The sequence below is a fragment of the Megalops cyprinoides genome, chromosome 25 (assembly GCF_013368585.1).
Source record: "Megalops cyprinoides isolate fMegCyp1 chromosome 25, fMegCyp1.pri, whole genome shotgun sequence".
NCBI classification, from domain to species: Eukaryota; Metazoa; Chordata; class Actinopteri; order Elopiformes; family Megalopidae; genus Megalops; species Megalops cyprinoides.
The window spans coordinates 17,117,889-17,144,458 of NC_050607.1; the positions used below are offsets into that span (position 1 = coordinate 17,117,889).

General features: G+C 45.5%; 3 protein-coding genes across 12 annotated transcripts in view; all 3 read right to left on the bottom strand.

The window, feature by feature from the left end:
• Positions 1 to 3,776, bottom strand: part of LOC118771842 (suppressor of tumorigenicity 7 protein homolog) — a 45,496-nt gene extending 41,720 nt beyond the window's left edge. For 4 of the 10 annotated variants that reach the window (XM_036519945.1, XM_036519944.1, XM_036519943.1 and 1 more), the window contains exon 1: positions 3,632 to 3,776. In XM_036519945.1, the coding sequence (XP_036375838.1) occupies positions 3,632 to 3,776 (145 nt within the window). Of the gene's footprint in view, positions 1 to 3,052; positions 3,221 to 3,415; positions 3,440 to 3,631 lie in introns of those variants that run through there. The other 6 variants (XM_036519951.1, XM_036519947.1, XM_036519949.1 and 3 more) reach the window with 4 other exon arrangements.
• Positions 3,777 to 4,596: 820 nt separating this feature from the next.
• On the bottom strand, positions 4,597 to 21,225 carry LOC118771875 (F-actin-capping protein subunit alpha-2). The gene is made up of 10 exons (XM_036520010.1): positions 21,148 to 21,225; positions 11,742 to 11,805; positions 10,407 to 10,458; positions 10,047 to 10,110; positions 9,486 to 9,692; positions 8,888 to 8,967; positions 7,994 to 8,072; positions 7,782 to 7,853; positions 6,197 to 6,259; positions 4,597 to 5,601 (listed from the first exon to the last, which is right to left on the bottom strand). The coding sequence occupies exons 1-10, from the start codon at positions 21,184 to 21,186 to the stop codon at positions 5,461 to 5,463; spliced, it is 861 nt and encodes a 286-aa protein (XP_036375903.1). The 5' UTR covers positions 21,187 to 21,225; the 3' UTR covers positions 4,597 to 5,460.
• Positions 21,226 to 25,481: 4,256 nt separating this feature from the next.
• Positions 25,482 to 26,570, bottom strand: part of LOC118771976 (hepatocyte growth factor receptor-like) — a 43,175-nt gene continuing 42,086 nt past the window's right edge. The window contains exon 21 of the mRNA XM_036520182.1: positions 25,482 to 26,570. This exon is cut by the window's right edge and continues 618 nt beyond it. The gene's annotated coding sequence lies outside the window, so the exon portion shown is untranslated.

Here is a 26,570-nt window from a genome sequence, read left to right on the forward strand (position 1 = left end):
GGTCTTAGGTCTTCAAATGCTATGGCAGTGACACAGTTATGCTTGGCGTTTGTGAAGAAGAGAGTATCAGAGAGGATGACCCCACAGGCGCAGGTCTGACCGCAACAGCGTGCCGCCGCAGAGAGAGCGCACACCGCCACGCTCGGAAGCCCAGGGCGTGATGAAGGGCTCATTCCGCGCCCCGGTGAGTCAGAGCGCTCCGTGGGAAATGGAGAGCACTGTGTGAGGGAAACTCCCGGAGGGAGGGAGGGAGGGAGGGGGTGTCCCCCGCATGCTGAGCTCTCTTGCGGCCCGGCTTGGCGTGGAACCCTGCCCCCCCCTGCCGGGACACGTCAGAGCAAGGGCCCTCTGCTCCACCGCACCTGCCCTTCCAGGTGTGCATCAGGTTCTGACTCAAACGTGTTCCTCTAGGACTGGATCTACACATGTCCAGGTAACTCTGTAAATGGTCTGGACTGCGGTCTGTTACCCTGGCTTCCAATACAGAGGACCAGGCTGTCTTGCTGATACAGAAGTCACGCTAAATGGAGGACAGACTGCAACCACTCACAGGCCAAACTACAGTACAGGAGGCTGCCGGGTTAATGCTCAAAACAAAGCTCACTATTCTAAACGGAGACTGACCAGTTCCTTCACGTAACTGTTAATCTGACTGGTGTGTTTCCTGTTCTGCTTATGGTTTGACTGGCTGTAAAGGACGATAAATCATGCATTTCTTAAGGCTCCACATTTGTGGAACATCTTTGCATTTGATCATTATTCACAGAACAATGACTAGGGGAGCGGTTTGCACAGTTGAAATGACACAGTTAAAAAACCACAGAGGACTTCCGCAAACGACTAAGCCACTACGAACACCTGCATCAGTAACACCACGCCACACTGCGCGCCTTTGTCTCGAATTAGAGAAGCTGCCGACTATCTGAATGACAATCAGCCACGGCTGGTTTCAGGGGCCCCACCGCAGCCTTACCAAGAACATAGGTGCAAGACATGTGTGAAGACTGGCAGCGTGAGCAGGTACTGTACACTGACTATGTGTGAATGCTATTTTTCTAGCCTACGCTGTTCAACCTTCCCTTGTATAGCTTGCAAAAGGAGAGAGAAAAAGGCCAAAAAGAACAGAAAAAATAAAAGATAGTGAGCTCTTTTGTGAGAGGAAAGGACCTGGGAGCTCTCGTTTACTGGTGTTAGCAGCTTTATGCCCCCTTCATGACCTACTGTTAAGCGGTGTGCTGGTTCTGGTGTTGTCTCTGTTCCTGTTTTTTAAAACGAAACGCATGACCAGGCATGAACAATGGACAGGACTGTAGAGATCTGTGCCCCCTTGTGATTTTTTTTACGGGAGCTCTGCAGACGAGCATCGGGCCCGTTTCCCTCGACCTTCACGCCGAGCCAGCTGGCCGCTGGGAGATCACACTCTTCCATCAGCTGCTCGAGGAGACGCACGTTAACCCTGACGCGCCAACGCCGCCGCGAAACAAACACGACATCAGCGCCTCCTGGGAGTGCATATCCTATTCTTTCAGAGTGGAAGATGGTGCTCATCTGTGGCGGGACAGACAGACAGACAGACAGACAACTGGACAGGTAGACAGACTGGCTGAGTGACTGACTGACTGAGGCAAACAACACACTCTGGGCAAAGACAGGGACCCTTATTCAGCCAACGTGAAACTGGGAGGTGCGGAGGAGCTACTACGATATACTGAGGATGCCTTATAACAGATTAGCAGGATGATTCAAATCAGTAAAAGTCATCATTCAAACCACTGACAAAAAGGGCTGATTGGCCAACAGGCAAGAGTCACACAATGGTGAAGTCATCTGCATGCCTTGCCTACCAAAGACAAATGTGGATGTTCACCGACAGGCTTCTAGCCCTCCCTGGCCATTAGCTCTCAGACTGGTATGTAATGTATGTAACATGCCTTTTCATGACACGTAGGCTACAGATCAAGCAAACTGCTTACATGCAAAACAACACTAAACTATTGTACACCTGCATAGTAAAATGAGCTAGCTTGATCTCTGTTGCAACAATTTTAGGCCTATTTCTAATACTGTCATATTTAGTTGTAATAAATTAACTGCAGAGTGCAAAAATAACAACAATAAATGATACTGTGCATCATTTTTATAGTTCCTGCCATCCCTGTCATTTAGAAAATAACATTAATACACAGATGTTCAACACAAATTTGACAACATCATGAAAACCCAGAACTGTGGCAATAAAAGATATCTATTACTACCCACTGACATCACACAATTCAAACACAAAATAAAATACTACACAGTCATGGCAAGACTGGCTGCAGCTTCTCAAGAAAGGCACCAGGTACACTGGGGTTTCTCCTGTGATGCTTAAAAATCCAGTTAATCAAAACTAAAATCAGCCAGCCGAAATGCAAGATAACGATTTGATTAAAACATCAGACAAGACGCGTGCCTTTTCACAATAACGTGGCTCATTCGAGCTGTGAAGTAGTGAAAGTTACATTGTCAAACTAACCCTCAACTATATAAATTACGAGCGGGTATGGCAGGGTATCTTCCCATCGAGCTACCAAGCCCATGTCATCACAACGTCGGAGGTATGTGCGATCGTGAGAAATGACTGCCTTCGCTCCGGGGCTGGGTTAGAAGTCATTAGGCTGGTCCTGCAGGTAATCAGTGCCAATAAACTAAAGGCGGTGCAAAAAAAGAACAAGTCACCTCGCTTCTCTAAGATCAAAAGCCACGCAGCTGCTACACGCTGCTAGCAGGCTAGCCCGGACCCACGCGATTGTAAATCGCCGTAACCAGGCAGTTGCGTTCATCCACAGCCGTGCCGTTTTATCTACCCAGTTTAGCTATACCGAAGATGGTCACCGAGATTCAGGGACCACCGATCACACGTCCACACGTCCACGAAGTCAAAAACGACGAATTAACACAGCGCAAACGTTATTCCAACTTAGCCACAAGAGCCAGGTGGTGCTCAAGTTTCACGCGAGCATGTCCCATAACCCCAAAACTGCTAACTAAAAAGTGCCAGGCACAACGTTACCTGCTAATTTTCGCTGATCTTTTACTCCGTCCTGGGCAACTATCCAACTTTCTGACTAGTCAGCCGACGTATCCATCGTTAAATAAACACGCCAGTCAATACGAGACGCGCATTAACAACATGTGAATTATACTGAAGGCGATAGCAAGCGTGGCTAAGGAGCGTTAGATTAGCTGGTCGGCTCGCCTCACGGGTGAACATTTCAGACGTTAGGACCCAGATGTTTTTTTTTTTTTTTTCCTCCCCTCACTGCAACTAAACCCACAATTTGGGAACTTTGAAAGAAATTATAACAAATTATGACAGACTCCTATAAAATTTCATAAATTACTTAAACATTTTGAAGGTTAGGAAATAACGTACATTTTTTTTACCGCGCTGACAGGCTGCGACCGGACCGGACTTCCAAAAAAGCCGAGCCAGCTCGCGCTGTATTGGAGGCTCGCGCTTACAGGAGCTCCTCGCGCTGTAGACGTGTCTGCAGTAACCAGCTAAACTAGCCGCTTAGCCAACTTTTACTCACCAACTTTTTCGGCTCTAAAAAAAAAAAAAACGTGCGTTGGTAATGGCGGCGCTTACCTGTAGTGAGATTCTCGTTCACTTTAAATGGCACTCGCACGATGTAGACCAGAAACAGCATAACAAAAAACCACACGGTCCAGAAATATGTCCAAGACCAGACAATGCACGACTTCAGTTGGTCTATGAAGCCATTTTCAGCCATGTTAGTGCTCTCTGCTGTCCCTAGCGCTCGGTGTGTTCTGGGATTTCACATGCAGGGGTAACACCGCTCCACATTAAAGTAATACCGCTGTCAGTATAAATTTCCCTGTATTATTCACAGTTCACACGTCATAGTCACTCATAAAATAAAGTATTAAACCCTTAAACAGTTATTATTATACAGTAAAGGGGGGCACCCATAAAAATTGGGAACAGCGACAGAATACGCATCCAATCTGTGATGATGGATATATAGTGCGTTACATCGAAGGCACATTTAAATTATAAAAAATAATCTCAGTATTATCCAACATCCCATAATCCCAAAGTATGATTTCAAGAGTGAAAGATCAACATTTCTGCGTACATTTAAAATCAAATAATTATAATCATTTTAACCTGAATCATAGCGACATCTTACATTTTAGTTAGATTGTCACTGAAAGAATTGAAAGAGCGTATACAGAGAGCGTAGCAGTTTAGAGTAGTTTCTGTCATTAAATAGCTCCAGTCCCGAATTTTCCCCCAGCTCTAGATAAGTTATGATGGTTGACACCGAGTAAGGGGTACAGGGATGACGGTGACCTTGGGGCAAAAAATGAGGAAGACCTTTTCAAAAAACGACCAGTTACTCTAACGTACTCCCACATTGTGAGTGATCCCCTTTTCAGACACCTATAGAGGAGCACCGTTTGCAACATCTTTAAGAACAAGTACGAATAGAGACGTTTACCACTAACTTAAATAGAAAATCTGTCATTTAATGCAACATACGTGAGATTGTTTTACAATTCATTCCAAGAAGAAATAAATCACCAAACTGACAGACAAGATTTTTAATACAGGTATATATTACAATGTGCCTCGTTATAATACAGTCATGTCTGTTTTAATAAAAATAAGAACCTGGGGGCATGTAATACCAATGTTGTAAGTCACTCGTCATGTGCACATAAAGCAGCAGTGCCCCCTATTCAGGGCAATTAATGACGTTTGTTAATTTTGCCTTTCCTGATTTTATTAGTTTCCCATGGTTGGCTCTGCAATCGTGTCCTATGTCACAGTGTTAACCTGTTATTTTCCAGGAGCGAGCTGTCATGTGTATGCAAGTATTTCTTTTGGACGACACAAGATGGGGGAACACCAACACAGAGAACAGGGATGTTATTAAGTGGCAAACAAGGCTGACTGCTTGTGCAAAAGATGACAGAAATATGACCAAAAAAACATTGCTTTCCACACTGATGAAATTAACCGTATCCTGGAGGATTCCTATGTTTGATTTTAAAGTCGCTAATCCTACACTACATTTAAAGAGGGTTTCTGCGAAGTATTTTTTTTCATTATGTCAATGCTTTTTTTCTTGTGTTACTTCCTCATGAATAATTCAAAGTTGTGGTCTCACCAATACTCACAGAAATGTTGTAGGCTTGACAAAACAGGGTGTCTTTTGCATGGCTCTCCCCACCACCATAACAGCTGCAGCATGCTAAATTCCTTAGCAAATGATATTTTGAGTAACATGATTACAGTGGGTTTTTTTTAATGGCATCTGTATAAAACTCTTAATAAAAGTAGACATCTTAAAGTGTGATCAATGTTTTATATTTTGTGAGACGAAACCTCTTCATTTGAATTTTTTACAAGGACGACACAACAAATTTGGGTCATGCGGTGTTGTCTCCTTAAGCGTTCTGCATCTCCTTCCCGATCTTGTAGCTCAGGATCTTGTTCCAGTCGATCTTGGTGCGAGTCACAGGGAGCTGTCGGCGTAAGGCTTTGAAAGTAGTGTCCGACATGGTCTGGTAATTCTCGTTGATGGCGGTCTGAGAGGCGAGGAGGAAAAGGTATATTACAACACGGATTCCACATACACGTACTATGGCGGGGAAATGCGAAATGGAACCTGGGGTAATCGTTGAGGCTTTCAGATTACACCCATTGAACCCCCATCCAAAAATAAAGTGCTACTTGGACCTCTGTTCACTTTTACCACAATGCATTTAGGTTACTCAACAGTGAGTAGGATGATCCCTGAAAATATTATTGTGTAAAAATAAAAATAATAATATTAAAAAAAAAAACACTGAGATGTATTACTCTGTTAAGGTCAAAGCATTTTGTGGTCAGGTTGGTTGGAGGCCACGTTACATTATATGTTACATTTAGTCATTTAGCAGCACTTATCCAGAGAAACTTACAAAGGCACGTACAGAAAAGTTAGGCTAAGAGCTAAGATGGTACTAATATATTTATCGGGACTGATTCTATCAGTTATAACATACAGAATTTTGTTAACTGCCATAATAGGTGCAAGAGGCCCTGTTAACATGCAACATGAATATTTACAAAACCGTCTTTACAAATACAGATGGGGAAGAACACAGAATGAACCACGTGTTTGCATGTACCAAACCATACCTGGTAGTCATTCTCTGCTGCCTCCATGATTTTAATGAATTCCTTTGCAGTTTGCGCTTCATTCTGAAACAGATACAAAAAAGGGGTTTCAGAATGAGCTAGGAGAATCCCATGCTCAGTTAATAATGAAAGCATAGAACATATCAGACTGATGACACATTACTGGCTGTGTGCAACCATTAGCGCACAGTTTCCCCTCCTCTGTATCTATCAGTGCCTTGTAAGATTGGATCTGTCAAACCTCACTTTGCAAAATGTGTTAAAACTTCTGTCGCAGAGTCTGAGCAGAAGTATGACTGCAACTGATTGCAACTTTTTACCAGATAAACCTTCTGCAAGCTTAGCTCTGACTGTTAAATTATATTATTTAGCAGACACTCTTACCCAGAGCGACTTACATAAGGTTCTTCTTTTCAAAGTTATCCATTTATACAGCTGGATATTTACTGAGGCAATTGTGGGTTAAGTACCTTGCCCGAGGGTACAGCAGCAGTGTCCCAGCAGGGGGTCGAACCCGCAACCTTTCGGTTACAAGCCCTGCTCCTTAACCACTATGCTACACTGCTGCCCCATGTTATGTGTTTATCCCCAAATGTCAGCCTGAGGTCAAAAAGAATGTACTTCCCACCCTTACAACAACAAAGCTCCACCTTGGGACCATCACAATCCCTGTGAAATTCTGCGGCAAAGACAATACTATAAATGGGGGGGGGGGGGGGGGGGGGGGCATCATCCATATCAATCTCAGGTTCTTTATAAAAATGGCCACAGGTGGGCAGGTCAGCTAGAGTGGTATTGAACTCTCCTAAAATATTCCTCCACTATGAGGCAAGGGTTGACCTGAGGCAAACAGACAGCACCCAGGTTGTCAGATACACTGTGTGATTCCAACAGCGGCCAGACAAAAAACACAACCAGAGTAGCCTGTATGTCTGGCCTTTACCCCAGTGTCTAAAGCAGGTAGTGAACTAAACTGTAATGATTTACCTGCACAGCACATGCCCTGATTCACACAGGTTGCAATTTACATACTGTCCATCAGTAGTTGGGTATTTTACTGAGGAAACTCAGGTTTCATACCTGGCTCAAAGCAACAACCCCCCAGTGCAGTAGCACAGAAGTGGGCCTGCAGCCTTAAGACCAATAGGTCCAGGGCCCTGATAATTACACCACGCTGTCAGCCTTCATCAGTACCATGACAAATACACCATGGTCTGCCAAATGTCTTACTGTTGTGGAGATCCCAGGATGGAGGTCAGTAAATACAATCCAAGGACATTTTATACAGTGGCTCCTTTTTTACTGTCACGTTGTAACCATGTGGCTTATTTTTGTAACTTTTTTTAGCAATAACGAAAGAGAATAAAATGCATTTTAGGAAGTACAAAAGAGGAAAGTGTCATCAGTTTATGATGTCTGTCAATGGAAGGTGGAGCAGAGGTCATGACTGTGTTATGGGCTGTGTTGGACAAAAATTGGGGAAGTTACTGCTTATGGATCATGGCAGTAATATGGACATTTAACAGGGCTGATGAGACAACCAGTTAAGCACTCCATTGAGTGTAGTCAGGCATGATGTACTCACAGAAACAGGCATGGACTCCTGAACTTCCTTGTGGCTCACCAGCTGAACGTTGCCATCCTCATAGTAATGAACCTACCAGCAGAAACACCACACAGTTATCATATAGCTGTTACATTCACTGATACAAGCTATGTCTTTAGTGACATATGCCCACAACAGTTCTTTCATTCTCTGAAAAGAACATTCCGGATGAGGAGTTTTTGTGACAGTACCTGGATTTTCATGATTCCAGCCACTTGAGTGGAGGAAGGGGAGATGGTGAACTTCCACTCGGACCTCCAGCGCCCGTTCCTTTCAGTGGGAGGAAAAGCCAAAGTTAGCGGTGGTTAGCTTGCCTCCCCTGAATGGAGACGCCCTTCAGTCACTGTATCTGCTTGTCATCTTAAGAAACAGAAGGAAGCTGCTGAAGGAAGCAGCCCCAGTCTGTCTTTTGGGGCTAAGGAGCTACAGCTCAAATGCAGAGCTTATCTGGATCTCTGTGCTGTGAAGTGGCTTGATGTACAAATCACCCCAGTCATTATCCCTAATCCTTCTTATTTAATACTAACTGGCAATCGGTACTCTTTGTATTACCACTGCACCACTGTATTTCATTTAAAGTGGCTGGAGATTGAATGCTTCAATCAAACTCATTCACTTGCTAATACAGACAAGATACAAAGATGAAAGGAAATGAAAAAAGCAAGTACATAACAACAGTACAGTACAAAAAAATCATTCTATTCTATCCTGAAAAAACCCAGAGTATAAGCAAAATTGAATTGATTAGCCAACCCCAGTCATATAGCAGCTAGGAGGCAGCTGTGTTCTGTATGCACTGATATTGTGGTTATGGGCTGAGAGGATCAGGCACGATAAAACCCATTCACCAGCTGCAGTCCTGATCTGCTGATACTGAAGTGACCACTGACAACTTTCATGTGATCACTTGAGAAGATCTTCGAAATTACAGGAGGCCAGAAGAAACATGGACAAGAGAAACATGTTGGGGCAACCTGTGTTTGCCTCAACATTAGACCAACGGCAAACAGTTAGTAAAGCATGCCCTCCACTGTAGGAGAAGCAGTGTTCATGCAATCATAACTGAATGGTAAAACAGAACCTACCAGAAGTTTTTTGGTTGAAACTGATGGCACTCGATGCACACTATGATGGTTTGATGGCCGTCAATGGTTTTTGCGTAGACCTAGACAAGCACAAGAGAATCATTCCCTTCTCAGCTAAATCCTGGTGCCCAAAATAAACCCTTTGCACAAAGCAGGCAGAGGGACAATCCATGAAAGCAACAGAAGGAAAACAGTAAAAGGGAGAAAAATGAGAATAAGGGGCCACAGACATTAATAATTACAGCTCATGAACATGGTTTCAAAACACATCACTAGTGAGAGTGGGAACTTCCAGTTCTCCAAGGCCAGCTGGCTAAGCCCAGTGTAGTGCTGTACCTCTGTGGTACCAGTAAAAAGTTTGGCCACACCTGAAAGACATTTTGATCGAAAGACATGCTTAAATGCTTATAATGTGTTTCTTGGACAAATATAAATAGTGAATTTAATGCCTATGCATTAAAACTTGTTTTAAAAATATTTTCTGACTAAAATGGTAAGAGTACAGGATAAAAGTTGTGTCCAGACTTTTGGCCGGGACTGTACGTGCAGCACAGGCTGTAGACTCTAGGGGGCGCCCTGCCAGCGGCGGCTGACTCACGGTGCAGACCCCGCTGGGGTAGTGCTCCTTGACGTAGGCGCGCACGGCGTCGTCCACCGCGCTCCGCCAGCTCTCCATGCCGCCGTCCACGTCATGGGGCTTCGGGTCGCTCGCCTCCTTACGCAGGTGGTCAAACTTGAAGGAGATCTTGTTCTTGGGGTCCAGCACCCTGCCGCTCCCCAGATCGCCATGCTCTGTGATTAAGACCTGAGGGGGGAATGGGAACGCGGTGACGTCACGCGTCACACGAGAGTCACGGCTGATATACCTTTCGCAGGTAACAAAGATGAAACGTTCCTGGAGGACAGTAACCCTCCATAACTCATGGTGTTATCCAACTCATTCATCACCCAGGGACACAGCTTTACAGCTACTGGTTTGTCCTTGTTGTCAGCCGTTTAGCACGTTAGTCAAAACCCGTCACGACAGACTCTAGCAGGCTTGTCCTGATCTGTAACATGATGCCTTAGCCATTCACATCATTTTAAGAAATCATTAAACCTTCACCTTAAGTTAGACACTGAAGCCTTAATTCGTGGTGTTGCAACTGGTTCCTCTTACCTGATCTTCGTACCCTTGGATTTTTACTGGAGTAAACTGGTCCAAGTTGTATTGTGCAAATGCACTGCAAAGCGTAAGGACACAGCTGTTAGCTGAGAAACATAACTAGTGGTTTTTGTAAGATGTTTATAACTAGTGGTTTTTGTAAGACGTTTCCATCAACCACGCCGCCAGACTAATGCACGTTAAAAGGAATAAAAGCTATGACTCAGGCCCAGCTTGTCGCATTTAATTTGCATTTACGTTTACATGGTAAAAAAAAAAAAAACCATAACAGAAATGGAATCGCGGTGTCAGCATAAGTAACGTAAATGGAATGGCTGTGTCGCAGTAAACGCGGAGCGATAAACGGCTACTTACTGAGCGGCACCTTCCCTGAGCAGATTGTCATCGTTGAGCAGCAGTCGCACGTCTGAAAAGACAGAGAGGAGTGAGGGAGCACCTGCAGAGAGACGGAGGGGAAAACGAGCGCCGGGGCGGGCGGCCCGAAAGCTCGGAAAACCTCGGGAAGAGAGGAGCCGCCGAAAGCAGTCCTTCCCTAGGCCGAGTGAGGAGGGAAACCCGTCTAATTGAGATAAGGCTCCGCTGAGATCAATCTGCGCAGAGGAGACACTAATTGCGGCGGCAGGATTGTCAACATTGCTCCCCTCGGGGACCGGAGAGGTCCTCCTCTGCCACGCGCACAGAGGTTGCGAGGGGTCACTCTGTCCCCCCTGAGCCCCTCTCTCCCAGCACAGCGCTGTTGTGGTTTTGCTGACAGTGCAATGTTACACGTTACACCTACGCATACCATAAGCATCATCTCATAACACATTCTACAATAGGCGAGACACAGCTGCTATGCACTTGTGAGCAGCGCTAAAACTGAAAAAATATCTAGCGGTACAGATGGATACTATGTTATATGGAAGCCATACAAGGTACCTTGGATGAGACAAAGCCATTTACATGATAGACACACTATGTGGTCTGACTGCCTGGCACAGCTAACCAAAGTTTGTGCTTGGCTTTTAATGTGTCAATGTTATTTTGCAAAGTTATTCTTCTCCACACGACTGCTCTGTGGTTCTTCCGTTACTGAGAGAAAGGCTGAACCCCCTAACGGCTTTCCAGCATCTTTCCCTGAATGATTTTTAGGGCGCATCGTCAGGCAAGATCACAGCACTGAAGCAAACAGGATGCTGCTACGTGAGGTCACCTTATCTCCCCAAACCCATCTCCCTCCGCGTGCGAGCGCACAATCAGAGACGAAATGTTGCTTTGAAGACAACAGTGACACACTTTTCCTAAGAAGCAGAGATGAAAGACAGCTAAAATGTGCAGCGCGTGGACGGCTACATCAGCTACCCACGTCAGCGACTGTCAGAGCTGTTGTGGCCAGTCACCGCACTCATGGTTACAACAGCAAGGTCCCGGCTGGCACTTGTGCCTTCAAGCTTATCAGGAGTCCAGTTCCCTCTCCACTGAACCACCCTCTCTCACTTCCACTCTTCTAACCTTTGACCCCAAATCCAGTTTTCCGACCTTCACTCTGCACCTTTGACCTTGTGACCCTGAGCCCTACCCCCACACAGTTACCCCTGGACCATAATTAAGATACTTTAGATATTAGGAAACAAGAGAGCATCATTGGAATACTTGGCATACGCAGACTTGGTATATGTAACCTGCATGTGGGCAAAAGCCAGAACTTACCATTGAAAACCTCATTGAACTCTCCAGGAGGAGCGTGGATGATGAAGTTCGCTGCTATGCGTACCTGGAAGAAGGTGAAACACATGTTAGTGAAAACTACAAGTAAAAATGACCACTAGCCTTTAACTACCCTAAACTGCTCTAGCTTTAAAACAATCCTCACTGACCGTGTTTGGCTGAACGTGTCAAGCATTCATGAATCCGCCTTAGACGACCAGTTTTCTTGGTATGCTTTTGGTACACAACATTACTTATTACATACATTATTTATTTATCTGCTATTAACTATTTATTTGCTTAGCAGGTGCCCTTTTCTACAATGATTAAATGTTTCCATAATATGTGTCTATACATCTGGATATTTACTGAAACAAGGTTAAGTCCCAAAACCACAGCCCCAGCCAGGTTTTGAACCTATAACCTTCTGGTTACAATTGCTGAACCCCTCCACACAGGTAGGGGAGGGGTCCATTTTGAAATGCTCATTGACCTTTACTAGTAAACTGGAAACAAATTTCCTCTCAGTGAAGAGGGTCTGTGTCTCCACGTACAATTGTGGCTGACGCCCACACGCCAATTCGAGCCACATCAGTCAGCCCCACTTGATCTGCATACAGAGGCTTCTCTTTCCCCCCTCATTGAAAAAAGCCCACTTCTCTCAGCTCGCGAATGTAACGGCAAGTTTACACAGACCAGTCAAAACAGGACTGCTGCTGACATGCAACACCGGATACTTCTGGCGGACAGTTTTTCCATGCATATCTGTACGCCATCAGCAAAGCTTTCAATTCTTCTAAAAGGGAACAAACTGCTTCTAAAAAAAGCTGTCACTTGCAAAAAAAAAAAAAAAAACCTGAGAAAGTGATCCTCCGTGTGCTTTCAACTGGATATGTAAGTCCTTTCAACATATTACATCAGCAAAAACAGTGGCGTTTGATAGGAGTGAGCAGACTGGGTTTACCGCTGAGGCCTAGCTTGTAAACAGACTCCTGACGGGAAAGACATGTTCAGCCACATCACTATTACACAGTGTTCCTGCTCGGTTATTGAGAGACAGCTGTGTGAATTCCTGTCTGTCCCTCAGACAGAGCCAGGCTAAGCTCTGCACTGTGAAGGCCGGTCCCCACAGAGAGAGGATCGGCATCTTTGCGGCCGGTTTGCAGGGCCGGGCCCCGGGTTCCCGACCGCGCCGCGCCGGCCCGCCGAGGCCCCGGCCCCAAGCTCTGCCTGCGAGACGTTGCCGCGGCGCTGGCGAGCGCTTCCTGTTTGCGGCGGGCGCGCAAAGCTGACAGCAGCACCGTGGCGACGGGCCTCTGCTGCCTCCCCCCCCCTCCTCTCCCTCCTCACTCTCATGCGCACCTCATGACCATATATGGGCACGAAAATGTGTGCACAGGATCCCAGCGAGCTGCGCAGGCCCCCAGGGCAGATATGCGCAGACAGGCCAGATATGCGCAGACAACACGACCAGCCAATCACTCCCCGGGGAAGGCCCCTTTAGTGGCTCCTTGAATATCTCATTTCTTTAAAATGTCTCAATCTGCCAGCGATTTGAAGGATTCTGCTCTCAGCGTCTACTAATATGTTTGCCTTGTTACACTCTGCTGTACATGTGATTCTTATCTATTTGTTTGTTTGGTTTAGCGGATGCCTTTATCTAATGGACGTGCATAGCTCACATTTGACACATATCTGATCTCGCAGTGGGAGAGCAGTTTCTCATGTACGACAGCAGCACTCCAATCAAGAGTGCATTCCAGCTCCTTAACCCCATGCTGCACCGGTCCCCTGTAAATCCCCACGCTGTCTCTCGCTTTAATTACGTGGATAACCGCACACTAACCTGGACTCTGTATCTACTTACCGTGATCTGCTGTAAACCTTTAGCTTCCTTAACACTAATAAAATAATCACTCTAAATTAATTAAAATGAAAAGAAAGACAAGTAAATTTATCGACTTATTTTTATTATCTGAGCTTTAATTCTGGGGCTTTGTTCAAGGAATGGTTTCTGGCTCTGTGACCATTGACAAATCGATTCATCTTAATTAAGGTGAGCGTTAATCTCCGTGGATAATTTCACAGAGCCAAAATAAGCACAAATAAGTCTAAATAACATCTTTACTACCAAAGATTTCTCTTGAAAAGCACCTCTGGCAGGTAACAGTAACAGAGATGTCAGATCCAGATCGGTATGCAATTAGCAGCTTAACCGGCCCTGATGAACTGAGCTCAGGTGGAGTGAACAGCTTGCATTGTGGGTCCCCACACACAGGACTGGGAATGTCTGCTGTAAGTACAATAATTATGTACAACTATTAAGAAGAGTGTAGGGTTTACACAGGGAAAAAAGTATATACATTCCATCAGCGTATGTTCACCAAATGTTACACAAAGTCTAGCTATCTTCCCAGCAGCAGCATTGCAGTTCAAATCTACACAGTCAGCTTACCAAGGCTCTTCCCATTGACTGTACAGGCACAGAAGCTGCATGTGTAAGGGACAGTGAAGGACTTCACTTCACGTGTATTATAGGGTCATTTATTGTCTCCTGTCCTTCACAGCCATTGATTCACTGAGGTTATGTTCTTACTGCTGCTCGGTGACCTTCAGGGACTGGGTAACGCCGTGCCGGGGAGGTGAAAAGGCTGCCGTTGTTCCTGTAATAAGGAACTTGTTTGTGTTTTTTTTAATTGTTTGCTTCCTCCATTGCACCTCCATTTCACGCTCTAAAGCCGTGGCTGTGAGGCTGAGTGAGTACTGGGGGAAGCCTGTCTGACGTGTGTGTGTGTGCCTGTAAGGGAGGGTGACCATCCTACCAGTGCGTGTGTGTGTGTGTGTGTGTGTGTGTGTGCGGGCACACACGCACGTAAGAGAGGGTGACCATCTACCCAGTGTATGTGTGTGTGCGTGTGTGTTGTGTGTGCTGTGTGTGCTGTGTGTGCTGTGTGTGCTGTGTGTGTGTGTGTGTGTGTGTGTATGTGTGTGTGGGCAGGGGAATGACTGTCCAACACAGACGCAGAATGCAGAAATGACTGCAGAACAGGATGGGAGAGGTCATCGCATGAAACCGCAACTAGCAACCCCTTCTGAGATTTGGAAGATGCGTTACAGAGTTTCTAAGGCTGAGCCATGGGAGCCCCGACCGGAGGGGTCGGTGTTGACACCTGCCATAGCACAGGCAGACACCCCTCCTCCTGTCACCTGTACCAAACCTCGGCCCCCCCTGTGCTGTGGGGTTCCACATCCGTGTGAGACTCCATTCCGTGTGGAACTCTATTCTCAGAACATCCCCCTGTTTGTACACACATGTGCCTGCTTATGCCAGTGTCCTGTGGTAGGCGGTCACTGGTGAGGGAGAAGGGCGGGGCAGGCTGATCCCTACACCACAGCAGCAGCCTATAAGGATGGGAGCGGGGTGGTCCTGAGCTCCAGTTACAGAGCTCCAATCTGGAGGCGATATATGGTTCCTCTGGACAGCTGACATCGGCACTTCTGTCACCGTGCCTCTAAAGCATCTGGACGGATTCGCGTAGCAGAGGGAGCTGGCATACTCGTATGACCAGGAAAACACTACTGTCATCACACAGTATCAGAATATGGATCCCAAAGAGAAATGCAGAAATAAGTCCAATGTTCATATTCAGTCTACTTTTGGTAGGATCTCTTAATAGAGTGAATCAGGAGTGAAAACTGGCTGGTTCATATTAAAGGCACTGTCTTTGGTGTTAGGAGTGACCTTCAGGAAGATAACTGTCATTTGGTAGATGTGCTGGGGATGTCTGGCAATGCAAATTGGAATTACAAGGACGATAAAGGATTGAGATGCCTTATTCTGTGAGGAGCAAAATGACCGACAGAACATTAAACTTGGTGCAAAGAGGATCTGCATGTGAAACCACCAAGAGAAGGAAGGGTTCTGTGTGTAATGACTAGATACCCAGTTCCATCAATGACTGGCAGGTCTCGGAGCCAATCAGCTTCACGGATCCCCGAGGAGGTTAACTACAGTAATACCTGCCTTGTCCAATCCACAACAAACCCTTTCATCAGCAGATATCAAGCACAGTGTTAACGATATCAGAAGAAACAGACGAGCGTTAAAAACAAACAGAAGCCCAAACTGGCCTACTTGTGTTCTTTCTCAGACATTATCAGGGCAGATTCTGCTATAAAAAGGGGAGAAACGTGCCCCCCTCCTCTCTCTATCCAAAAGGACACGGAGAGGAAAATCTATTCCCAGGCCAGCCGGTGACGCAGCCCTCTCCTCCCCTGGCACTGCGAGCGTCACAGACGTGACACGGGTGGCCTTTATGACTCCGATGTTCCCATAACAATGCAGCGCCATTTTTCTGCACATCTGAAGCGCAGCCCTGCTAAGAACAGCTGATGACGAATTAGCCGCTCTGTGCGAGAGCCCAGGCAGCTCGCAGTCCCGGCCAAGCGACACATTTGATCCTCTGGCGTTGCTGACTGACTGAGGTCTCAGCCCTCGGTTCTGTTCGACACGCTCAAGCCAGTATGCAGAATGAGAATTAAGGAGGACTGAGCAGTTTCGCTTGGATCCATCACTTTGTTTCCGGCACACACTTATATGATAACTGATCTTCATGAGCTTGCTACTGGATGTGTTGATAAGCAGAGCTTTAAAAGATAACATGCGTGGGAGCAGCACCACAACCCTGATGTTAATATTTAATTAGATTAAGTAACACGTTTAATCATTTGACTTTGACGTTCACTCATCTTCCTCTGCTTCTGACATCAGACCTCCCTCTAGTTTCAATAATTTAACGGTGACTCTTGTAACACAAGCAGGACTGTTGCCTCGGGAGTGCTGGAGAGCTTGATTCCTCTCCGGTGAATTACAGCTCACCCCCTGGTGAGGGTATCAGAGGGTCTACGCATGCCATCATCTGTTATGTCAGCTTCAATGCCACAGGCCACTCTGCCAAAGGGAGAGCTTTCCCTCCCTCCCTCCACACTGTGGACAGTATATTCCATAATGAGTGCCTCTTAAATGACACACTATTCGTGTATTTTACCCCTGTTCTGCAGGTCCCTGTAGTCTAAGCACCTCTGTGGATCACTATCAATGCAAGGCAACCATCACATTTCCTTTGTCATTTTAAGTTATTGCATTCTGCATTACAAAAGGCAGGTGCAGAACAAGTAAGTGTGTTTTTGCCAGCAACCGTGCCACCCTGTAGCCTTCTTGTTCCTGTAGGTTGAACTGAGGCTGGGCTGGCTCTTGGATAGGAGACCTTTTTGGGAAACCTGGTCACTGTTAGTGGAACTAGTCAGTCAGTAGGGGGCAGTCTTCCACCAGACCAAGTATCAAAACCAGTGGTCCGGAGCAGGAATGGGGACACTGTGCTATAGGAGATGCTATGTTTCTGAAAGGTGTTAAACCAAGCTGCTGTGTCTCCACGGTCATTAAAGGTCCCACGACATTTATCAAAATAGTATGGATGTTAACCCTATCACTGTCCAGGTCAAATTGCCAAACTGCCACTCTCAGAGTGGTCATCTAATCATCAACACCTCCTTCAACGGAGGAGTCTGGCAATTCAATCTCTTGAAATCCCTACCAAACTTGCTCTTGGCAGACTGGGTTAAGGAAAGCCAACACTAAGAAAGACATGTAGCCCGGTATAAAGATATCCAAGGGCAGGAAAGCAGAGAGAAAAAACTAAATTATTGTTTAAAAAATAATCACATTGCAGCTTTAATGTTATCACAGTCGGACAACGGTTTTATATTGTAATAATCACTGCGTTCACAATGGCAGCCCAAGCAGAGCAGGTGTTAAGCCAGATATGCATGTAAAACAGACAAGGCAGGAAAGCAGATTTGCACCAGTCCCCAGTAAGTCCCTGACACCAGCTGGGCACCCCACATCCCCGCTTGGCCAGGATTCCCGGGATGAGAACTGAACGGCTTTGTCAGGGGCCTCCAGACAGCGCCCCCCCTAGCGCACCCCCCCCCCCCCCCCCCCCCCCCCGCCAAACGCAGCAAGAGAGGGGCCGTAATCCACCAAGACACTGTCAGCCAGGCTGGCAGCCCCAAACAGAGATGGCACAACCGCCGAGTCCCCGTCTGACCCTTTTTCATCACAGCGCTGGCAAAAAAGGCGTAAACAGACAGGACATTCTGACACTCGCGCTGAAAGCCCTTGGTTACAATCAGCTTTTTTTAGCGCTGAAAGCTGCATTTAAACAAATTACCAAAAAGCACCATCGAACCCGCAGAGGTATAAAAGTACAGTCTGTACTTTGCCATCTGTCCCTACGAATCACGTTCCGTCTCAGACAGGGTTTCCAATTCACTGCTTCAAGGGGACCGGCTTTACCCTGAAGACCTCGGTCTGACACGTCTCCAGACCTTATATTCCCCTCCTCTCTGATCCACTGTCCGACTGTGATCTTCTTATACACGCACAGCTCGAACTCGCTTCATGTGAAGTTTCAATCTGAGACGCAGATTAACAGGACAACCCAACACCCCCTAACATCTTATCAGGAGATGCTAATCTAAAGGCACTTCCATCCTTTCCAGATAAGACAGGACACCACGCAAGCCAGACTCTCCCATAAAGAGAATGAGTAATCAATGACTAACAGTGAGGATTCTGAGCGTTCCAAAGATGAATCACTGCAATTACAGATTTAAAAACGTCACCTAAATCAAAGGAAAGAGGGTTGCCATTGATTTGCGCTGTGACTGTGTATAAATGTCAGGGAGGAATCGCAGCATGGGAATGTACCTGTGAGATCCCGGCCCCTCAGGTGGTGCTGAGGCGAGCTTTCCCAGTAACAGCAGGCTGCTGTCGCCCCTGCCGAAATTACACACATCGGGGCTGAGCCCTGACAAAGACTGACATGCTGCTACAAGAAAGCATACCTGACAGCTTTCTTATCCCGGGGCACTGCATTCCTTCAGAGGGGATTTCACCAAATGCAAAATTCAGGTTCTTCATGTGAACATACGGCATATGCCTTTTGTGACCCAATGTTGACAAATGGACCAGAGAAAAACACAGTAAAGTATAAACCAAACAGTGAATCCCACAGCTGTTGCTGACCAAATGCAGCGTCTGCACAAGCCAGCTCCCAAAAGACCCGACAAAGGCAACTGCAAGACTACTTCCTACATGCACGACTATGTGTCCTACAACATCAGGTTTGTTCTGGTTCTTACCGGATGGCTTATCGCCGTTTCAACAATGTGCCACAGACACTGTACTACATGAAATTTCTGCAAAATAACCAGCTATGCAAGACAAATGAATCATAACCTTCCATCGCGCCATACAACCTTTAGTGCATAGACTGTTTTGAACACTACTCATCCTCCTTGGGTCTATCTAGAGGCCACACCGACTGAAATATTAAGGGTTCAGACTGGGACATACACACAATCCCATGTAAAAGGCATCACTGATGCAGTCAGATTGATGTCTGATCTGAGATGTCGAAACCCAGACGGAGGGTTGCAGAGGACTGTGTCTGAAGTTCAGCATGCCTCCCCTGGCACCGAGATGGCAGTTCCAGTAATTAGGAAGCAGCCGGCTCTATACCCACAAGACACTTCATGGCAAATGAATCAACGCGGACTGGAGGCTGGAGGATTCTACAGCATGAATCATTAAAGGCGCTTAGATGCGCTCACAAAAAGAGCCAGCCAAAGAGAGCTGGAGTTTCATTATCAGAATTCTACTGCCAAGTCTACCCAACCCAACACACGGGCAAACATGAACATCGCTCACTGCGAACGTGCGCTTTATTTGCAATCTTGTGAATGCAAATTCCATTGATGCCTTTTCTGGTGAAAATAACTTCAAAATCAAAGGTTAGCAGCAAGCATGAAGCAACAGCAGCACTGCACTCCCCCCACCTAACAGTCTGAAGCACTGTTTAGATCCTCCTGATGGCATTCCAAATTAAAAGCTCTCCTCTTTAAAACCACTGTGTATTTGGATCTCAGTGAAGTCATCAAAAACATATTTGGACCACAGGCAATTCAACTGTCTGATTCAATGCCCACTGGCTGGTTTTCAGTTAGCTTAATATCCAGCTACAGACCAATCATAAGTGGTTATTTAATAAAGCTCTGCTATAGCACACATATCATGAAGTGATAGTACAAACACACACATGTATACACAGTAGGTGAAGTTTATAGCTACAAACTTCAAAAGCACAGAGAAAATGTAATAAAATCATTCAGCCAAATATAGAGATGCTCTAAAATACAAGACAATACACATACTTACATATGTCCACACACCATGCCTGCCTACCCTAGCCTAATTATTCTCTCAACCTTACGGTTCAGAGAGAAAGAATGCACCAAGCTTATTAGTAATTAATGTGGAAACCCGACAAGGTAGAATGTCTTTAAGGGCAGGTTTTTGAGGTTAAGCACTTCCATAAATGCACACAAGGATGCTGGTATAGTAGAGTACAAGGCAAACCGCGTTCTTTGCATATTTACCCGCGCCGCATTAAAAACAGAAAAAAAACGTTGACATTGATGTTTGTTGTGATTCGATATGTCAAACAGCCACACCCATGATGTGACTGATCGGAACCCCACGTAAACCTCTGACGTCAACGAGCTGTCGAACTGAACCGACAACACATAACCTGTAATTTGCTAGTTATTTGCAGTGCGGTCTAACTAGTTATTAGCTACATCCAATTACTTCCGTCTCAGCGTTAACCAGAGACGCAAAGGAGCGGGCCCATGCAGCTGTTTTTGCTAGCTAGACTAGATGTCTAGTTAAACGAGCAACTTCAGTTGCGGCCGAGCCCCTCCGTACCAGCTAACTTTTCACATCAACACAGATGCACGGCAGTGAAACGGGCAGTGTCTGGTCTCCACTTTCAGCGCTGCACATATTTTCAGTGTACACACTAAAGCGGTCACAGGAATGAAGCAGCGCCAACGGCAACAGGGCGTGTGCAGCACTACTGGCTGCTAGCTGGCTAGCCAAAAATGATGCACATCCTGTGCGAGAAGTAAACTGCCGCGAGCCCATTTCCAGTATGAAAAGGCGGAAGAACGCATTTCGGTGCATGGTTTTATAAGTCCTCGCCAACCCGAATAGTTAGCAAGTCGTCCGATTATGTGGTGCGCGGATCCTATTTTTGCGATAGTACCGTACAAGGAGTGGATTCCCTGTTTGAGATTCGCCGAGACAGGAACGGAAGTTGGGCAGAGGCTGCTGATCTAAAAATAATAGACTTGTGCTGCCGATCTTAGCGGCCTATTTATCTTCTTAATACGCTCGTTACTTTCGAAAAATATCTACAGCTATGGACGTAGCAGGTACTTTCATTGATGCATAATCTGATTTCTCTCTCAACATTGCAGTAGACAAAAGATAATACGGATCACCTACCTTCTCCTCATCAGATAACTGCTCCTCATGATCCGCCATCTTTCCTTCCGGCACGAGAGATCATTGAAGCCGATCGTGACGTCACCAAAAGGGAGGATTCCCACACCGAGGGCGAGCGCGGGGAATTCGGATGAGATCGTTTCTCTCTTCGTATTCTCCACGCACTTGATGCTGATTGGTTATTAGGAGCTACAATGTAAACCCTGGACCAATCAGAGTCGAGTGCCGCGTGTCTGCGAGGAGAAAAGCAACGAAACACATCCTCGTAACTGCTGGAGCAGCACAGATTTGTCTTTTTAAATTATGCTGTATGATAGGCACTACAGTAAATTTAAAGCCTCGTTTCAGGGAGAAATCAATTTGTTACATTACGAAGTTGATTTATAAATATCTGGTACATCCAACTGAACACCATTCACGGATTTTGTTTGTTGAATAATCACTGTTGGTAGCTTTAATAAAGCGTTTACTTTGATATTCAGACCCATTGCAGGCATGTCTTGTTTGTGCCGGTCTATGAATCCAATGCTTACATGTTGAGCCACACTTTGCTCTGTTGCAAACAACTAATCCATCATGCTTAAACCTACATATCAACTATTCTAAAGGACACAAAGGCACAGTGGGTCTTCTATGACCGCAGTGGGCACTCAGCCCACTTGTCCACTTTACCGCCAGTACCGCAATAGGACAACCACTTTGGCTGCGTGTCCATCATATATGACACCTGACCTGCATATGTGAATGGAAAAAGACTATCCGCTGCATCTGTCTGATGTGATCAATCCATTAAATAATCAACTAGGAGGTATAAGCAATGGCCCCTGATTTGATTTATTCATATATTATTTAACTCATACAAATGTAATAAGCAAAAGTGAGATACAAATGTTTTCTTAAAGACAAAATGTTTTCTGGTTGTGACTTATAAATTTCACATTGCAGGAAGATTCTGAATTATTACAGCAATGAAAATTTAAACGCGTATTCAGACACCTGGGTCTGCAAATCATCGTCAAAAGAGGATTTTGCGTTTGTCAAAAACTAGTTCTTTTTATCCCCACTAGATGTCACTGTCCACCAGCACTTCAGATCATTTTACCATTTACCACAGATGGATTTTGTCCACCCTGCTGCTTACATCTCAGTGTATATGAATCATCCCAATTTGTCTGTCTGCTATGACTTTAAATGAACCCTAGAATAAATATATATTTCATATGTCAGTGTTGTACATTTTATTGTTATTATTAAATTTTAAAGAATTACTTCATGATACAATTAGGACTGGGTTCTCTCCTGAAACCTCCAAGACGCAGGAACTCTTGGTTTAATATTAATATCTGGATTGAAGCAATAATAGTTTCTGTTTACCCTCTTGAATGATGATATAGGTGTTGGTAATAACATGACACTTAATATGAAATGTGGTTATTGTTTGAGTGTCATTTCACAAGGAACACTAGCTGAAATCTTTGAAACAAAACTTTCAATTCTTGAAATGTCCCCTTTATAATTCCTCTGGTGCGGTTGTCCTTTATGTACTGGTTTGATTAGCTAGTGTACAGTTTAATTTATCTGCTAATTAACACTGCTGGAGATGTCATATAAGTCATTTCAGCTACAGAAATCTGTTTTACCTTTAACTATTATCATTAAGGTCCCCTGTGTTTATGGGAAGTGATTTTAACTGCACAGACCAAGAAGAAGCGTCTTCTTCAAACACCGTTGTGTCAAGTTAATCATTACCTTTTATAACAGGACCTTCCTGTTACATTTTATAACAGAAACATTGTTCTGTGAGCAAATTCTGAGTCATCTCCCCAACCTTGTAACTTCCATAAGGACTTTAACAAAACATTTTTGATTTTTTTCCTCTAAAAATGCATTACAAATCCGGTTTACAGCTAAACACTGGATAATGTTTATTTTTTGTGCACAAACCTGCACACAGTGGGCTATTGTCCATTGTAAGAGGATGAAAGAGTAAAAATGATAGATATATCACACCAGACTGGTACCAGACACGGCTGCTAGGCTCTTTCTCACACTCCCTCCCAATGTCGCTGCAAACGCATTCTTCTGGCGGCTGTTCAAAGGACACAGGGAACCATTTTTTATCCGGCGTCGGCCAGGGCTACCGGCTCGGCTGATTAATATCTCCCACGCCGCGGCGGGAAGCAGCGCCTCATGACCGCCGCGTTGAAAGGAAGGGACGGCGCTGGAGCCGATTCTGAGCGGCCTCCTCGGGTTTGTCATCGCCCGCGGAGCGGTTATCAGCTCCGCCCCCCCCCGCCTGGCTCCAGCGGTACTCCCTGGACATTCCCGCTGTGGCGCCTCGGTCTGAAGCCACAGTGGTAAGCAGCTGGGGATCGCTTTAATGGTGCAGGTGGATAGGACTTCAGTGAGGACACAGAAGCGCAGACAGGCCCATACACAGAGCAGCCAGGGGAACGGTCTGACTCTCCAGCATAGGGGGAATGTGAGAAATGTTCACTTTAAGCGCTGAACAGGTAACACTGCTGAGATTGCATTCTCTGCCTATTGCTGGAGAAAATAGATACATTGTCATCCATGACACTTATATAAAAATGCTGAAACACTGACCTTTACTGGAAATGGCAAAATCTGCATCGCTCCTAAATAGTACATGTATACTGGCACATGGCCAGAAACCATAACTTCTACTATTTCATGTATTGTGTAATGTTTCTTTCATTTTCATTAGAATATTATTTTACATTTGATTTATTATTTCAAATTATATGTTTCTCCCATTTGCACAGCTGACCAATGAAAGAGGGTAAAGTTTGAGTCTGTGAGCCCTGCCTGTGTTATCTTGTGTAGTCAAGGGGCTTCAGCCAGAACCTAGTTGTAGGAGCAAATCTAGGCCAGAAGAGGGCAGTCTCATCCCAGAAACACCCAGGATCAGACTCAATATTTTCTGTTTGCTGATGAACAAAAAAAACTCATGTTCTCATGGAGAGTAATGAACACAGGACTAAAACGTGAGGGCACAGAAGTGATGGAGCAGGGATGGTCCGAAGCCCAGAGGAGACGTGAGCGGAGCTGGTGTTACCGTATTGCCCTCGCGGCCTCCTCCCTGCCAAGCCCCTGTCTCTCCTTATTAAAGGGTGTTGACTAATGCAGCCAGCATCACTGCGGGGAGAGCGGCACGTCCGCCGCCCAGGTAGCGAGGCGCTGCTACGGCCCTGACTCACTCAGGTGATGCGTCCCACTCCGATAAGATCGAGATAACCGTAAATCTGAAAGACCTCAACAAACACCACAATACAGGGAAGTATTAACGGCAAGGTTTCACATGAAAGTACTCTGCAAGGGGATTTATCACCAGAACAACAGACACTCCTCTGCACCTTAGACTGTTTCTGTAGTTCACATTACATTTGCCAATTACCACGCATATCCATCTGGAGCCGAGAAATAAATCAATCAAAATCAGATAGCGAGAACATACTTGGAAATGGAAAATCCAAACACTTTCTATCGTTCTTTTCCTTCCCACAATCCCCCCCGATTGCCTTTTAAGGGAAACATGACGGCCCGCAGGGTTTGCCAGCGGGGATGGATAATATAATAATTTCTTTGGGAAATGCTCAGCACGGCAGAGCCAGCTGACAAAAAAAATCTAAACAGACTCTATGTGTAAGAGGTGAAGCGGGTGGAGAGAACAGGAACATCGCCCCCTTATCATGAGAAAACAGTGGATACACAGTGGGCAGCATTGTCTTACCTTGTCCTGATTCTCACCTTGAACTCTGCCAGGGATCAAACCATCTCCCATGGAAACGTAGGGCAAAAATGGCTGAGGGAAGGTTCTGCCTGCTCTCAGATAAGTAGTACCCAGATAACATCAAGGCAAGCCCATTCACCTCCACAGGTAAAGGGGGGACAAAAATATTTTTTCTTCATAGAGAATGGATAATCTAACCCTCCTATGATGCTCCAAGGGGACTAAATATTGAAGTACACAGCATTTACAATCACGTTTAGACTATAAATGCAACCTTCAGACCTGAATGCTATTGTGAACTTCTACACAGAATCGCACAGTAGCGTTAGCTGTCTGAGGGCTACACTTCCCATTTCCTGACAGTGGCATTGACGAGTGAATCACAGCCAGACTGACATTGCGCAATGCATTCCATACGGGATGGAAACTGTGAATCCGTCCTCCACATAAGCACAATACCATCATTATTATAATAGCATAATTGTATTACATAAAGTCATATGACAACATAACATGTACCATCATTCATAAGTCATTTTCAAAGCGGAAAGCAACTACAAATATACACACAGGCTGTCCAATGAATGGGCCGGGTGACTGTTTTACGGGGGAATAATGCCAGTGCCTTAATTACAGGGAGCACAGCAAAAAGGGATGAAGTCTGTATAAAATGGCTTGTTCAGGTTGTTTTGGAAATCCTTTTTGTACAGTACCCATCATTCCCACCTGCAATGTATACACATTTACAAAACACAGCAGGCAAAGGTTGAAAATGAAACCCCTTACCCTTAGCATGCGTAACGGTCTATCACAATGAGCTATCTGTGCGTGTGTTGTACCACTGGCTATAAATGCTAGACCAACAGGTTGTCTAAATATAAACTTTTCATATAAAAAATAAAAGAGCGCATTTCCAATGTTGTGTTCAGCTTTCGGCCAATCTGAACCTTGTTGGGCTACCTTGCACACCAGCAAGCTGTAAAACTTTAAACATGAAAGGATACACACGCTGCTCACGAAAACATCTGCAGATTCCTAAAAGGTGACTCGCTCGGCATTAAAAAGACGTTGAAAGCAGATCAAAACGGCTACAGAAATAATTACGCGCACGCAAACGATCCCGTGTATTGCCGGGGAGGTTATATAATCTCCCAGAAATGTACATCTCCTGACCAGTGATTTTGGCTTCAGAAACACTATGGCCCCCTGAAGAAACTGCAATTACAGGGTTAGTGTGACGGGCGTATGGACCATCGCTTTGTGTCACGGCTCTTTTGATCCTGGAGGGAGGGAGTGAAGAGGAAATCTGTTCATGCCAAAGGCTATGCCTGCAGATGTTCCTGGCAGCAGAGCGGGCAGTGAATCAGCAGGCTGTAGGCTTGAGACCCTGCAGTACCCATGAGCAGGGCTCTCAGCCCAAATTTACTAGCTTACTTGCTTAATTTGCTTTAGTAGCTAAATGCTGAGCTGCATACATGGATCATGTGTAGAATGTAAGCTGTAAAGCAAATAAATGTAATGTCACGCTTCACTAGTGGCCCATTGCTTGTATATCTTAGAATTAGCCTCCTGTCTCTCCAGGTGGGCTCAGAAGCCAGGTTGTGGACTTACAAGACACTGACAGGGTCATAGCCAAGGCAGTTGAACAGGCTGGTAGTAGCCCCTGACT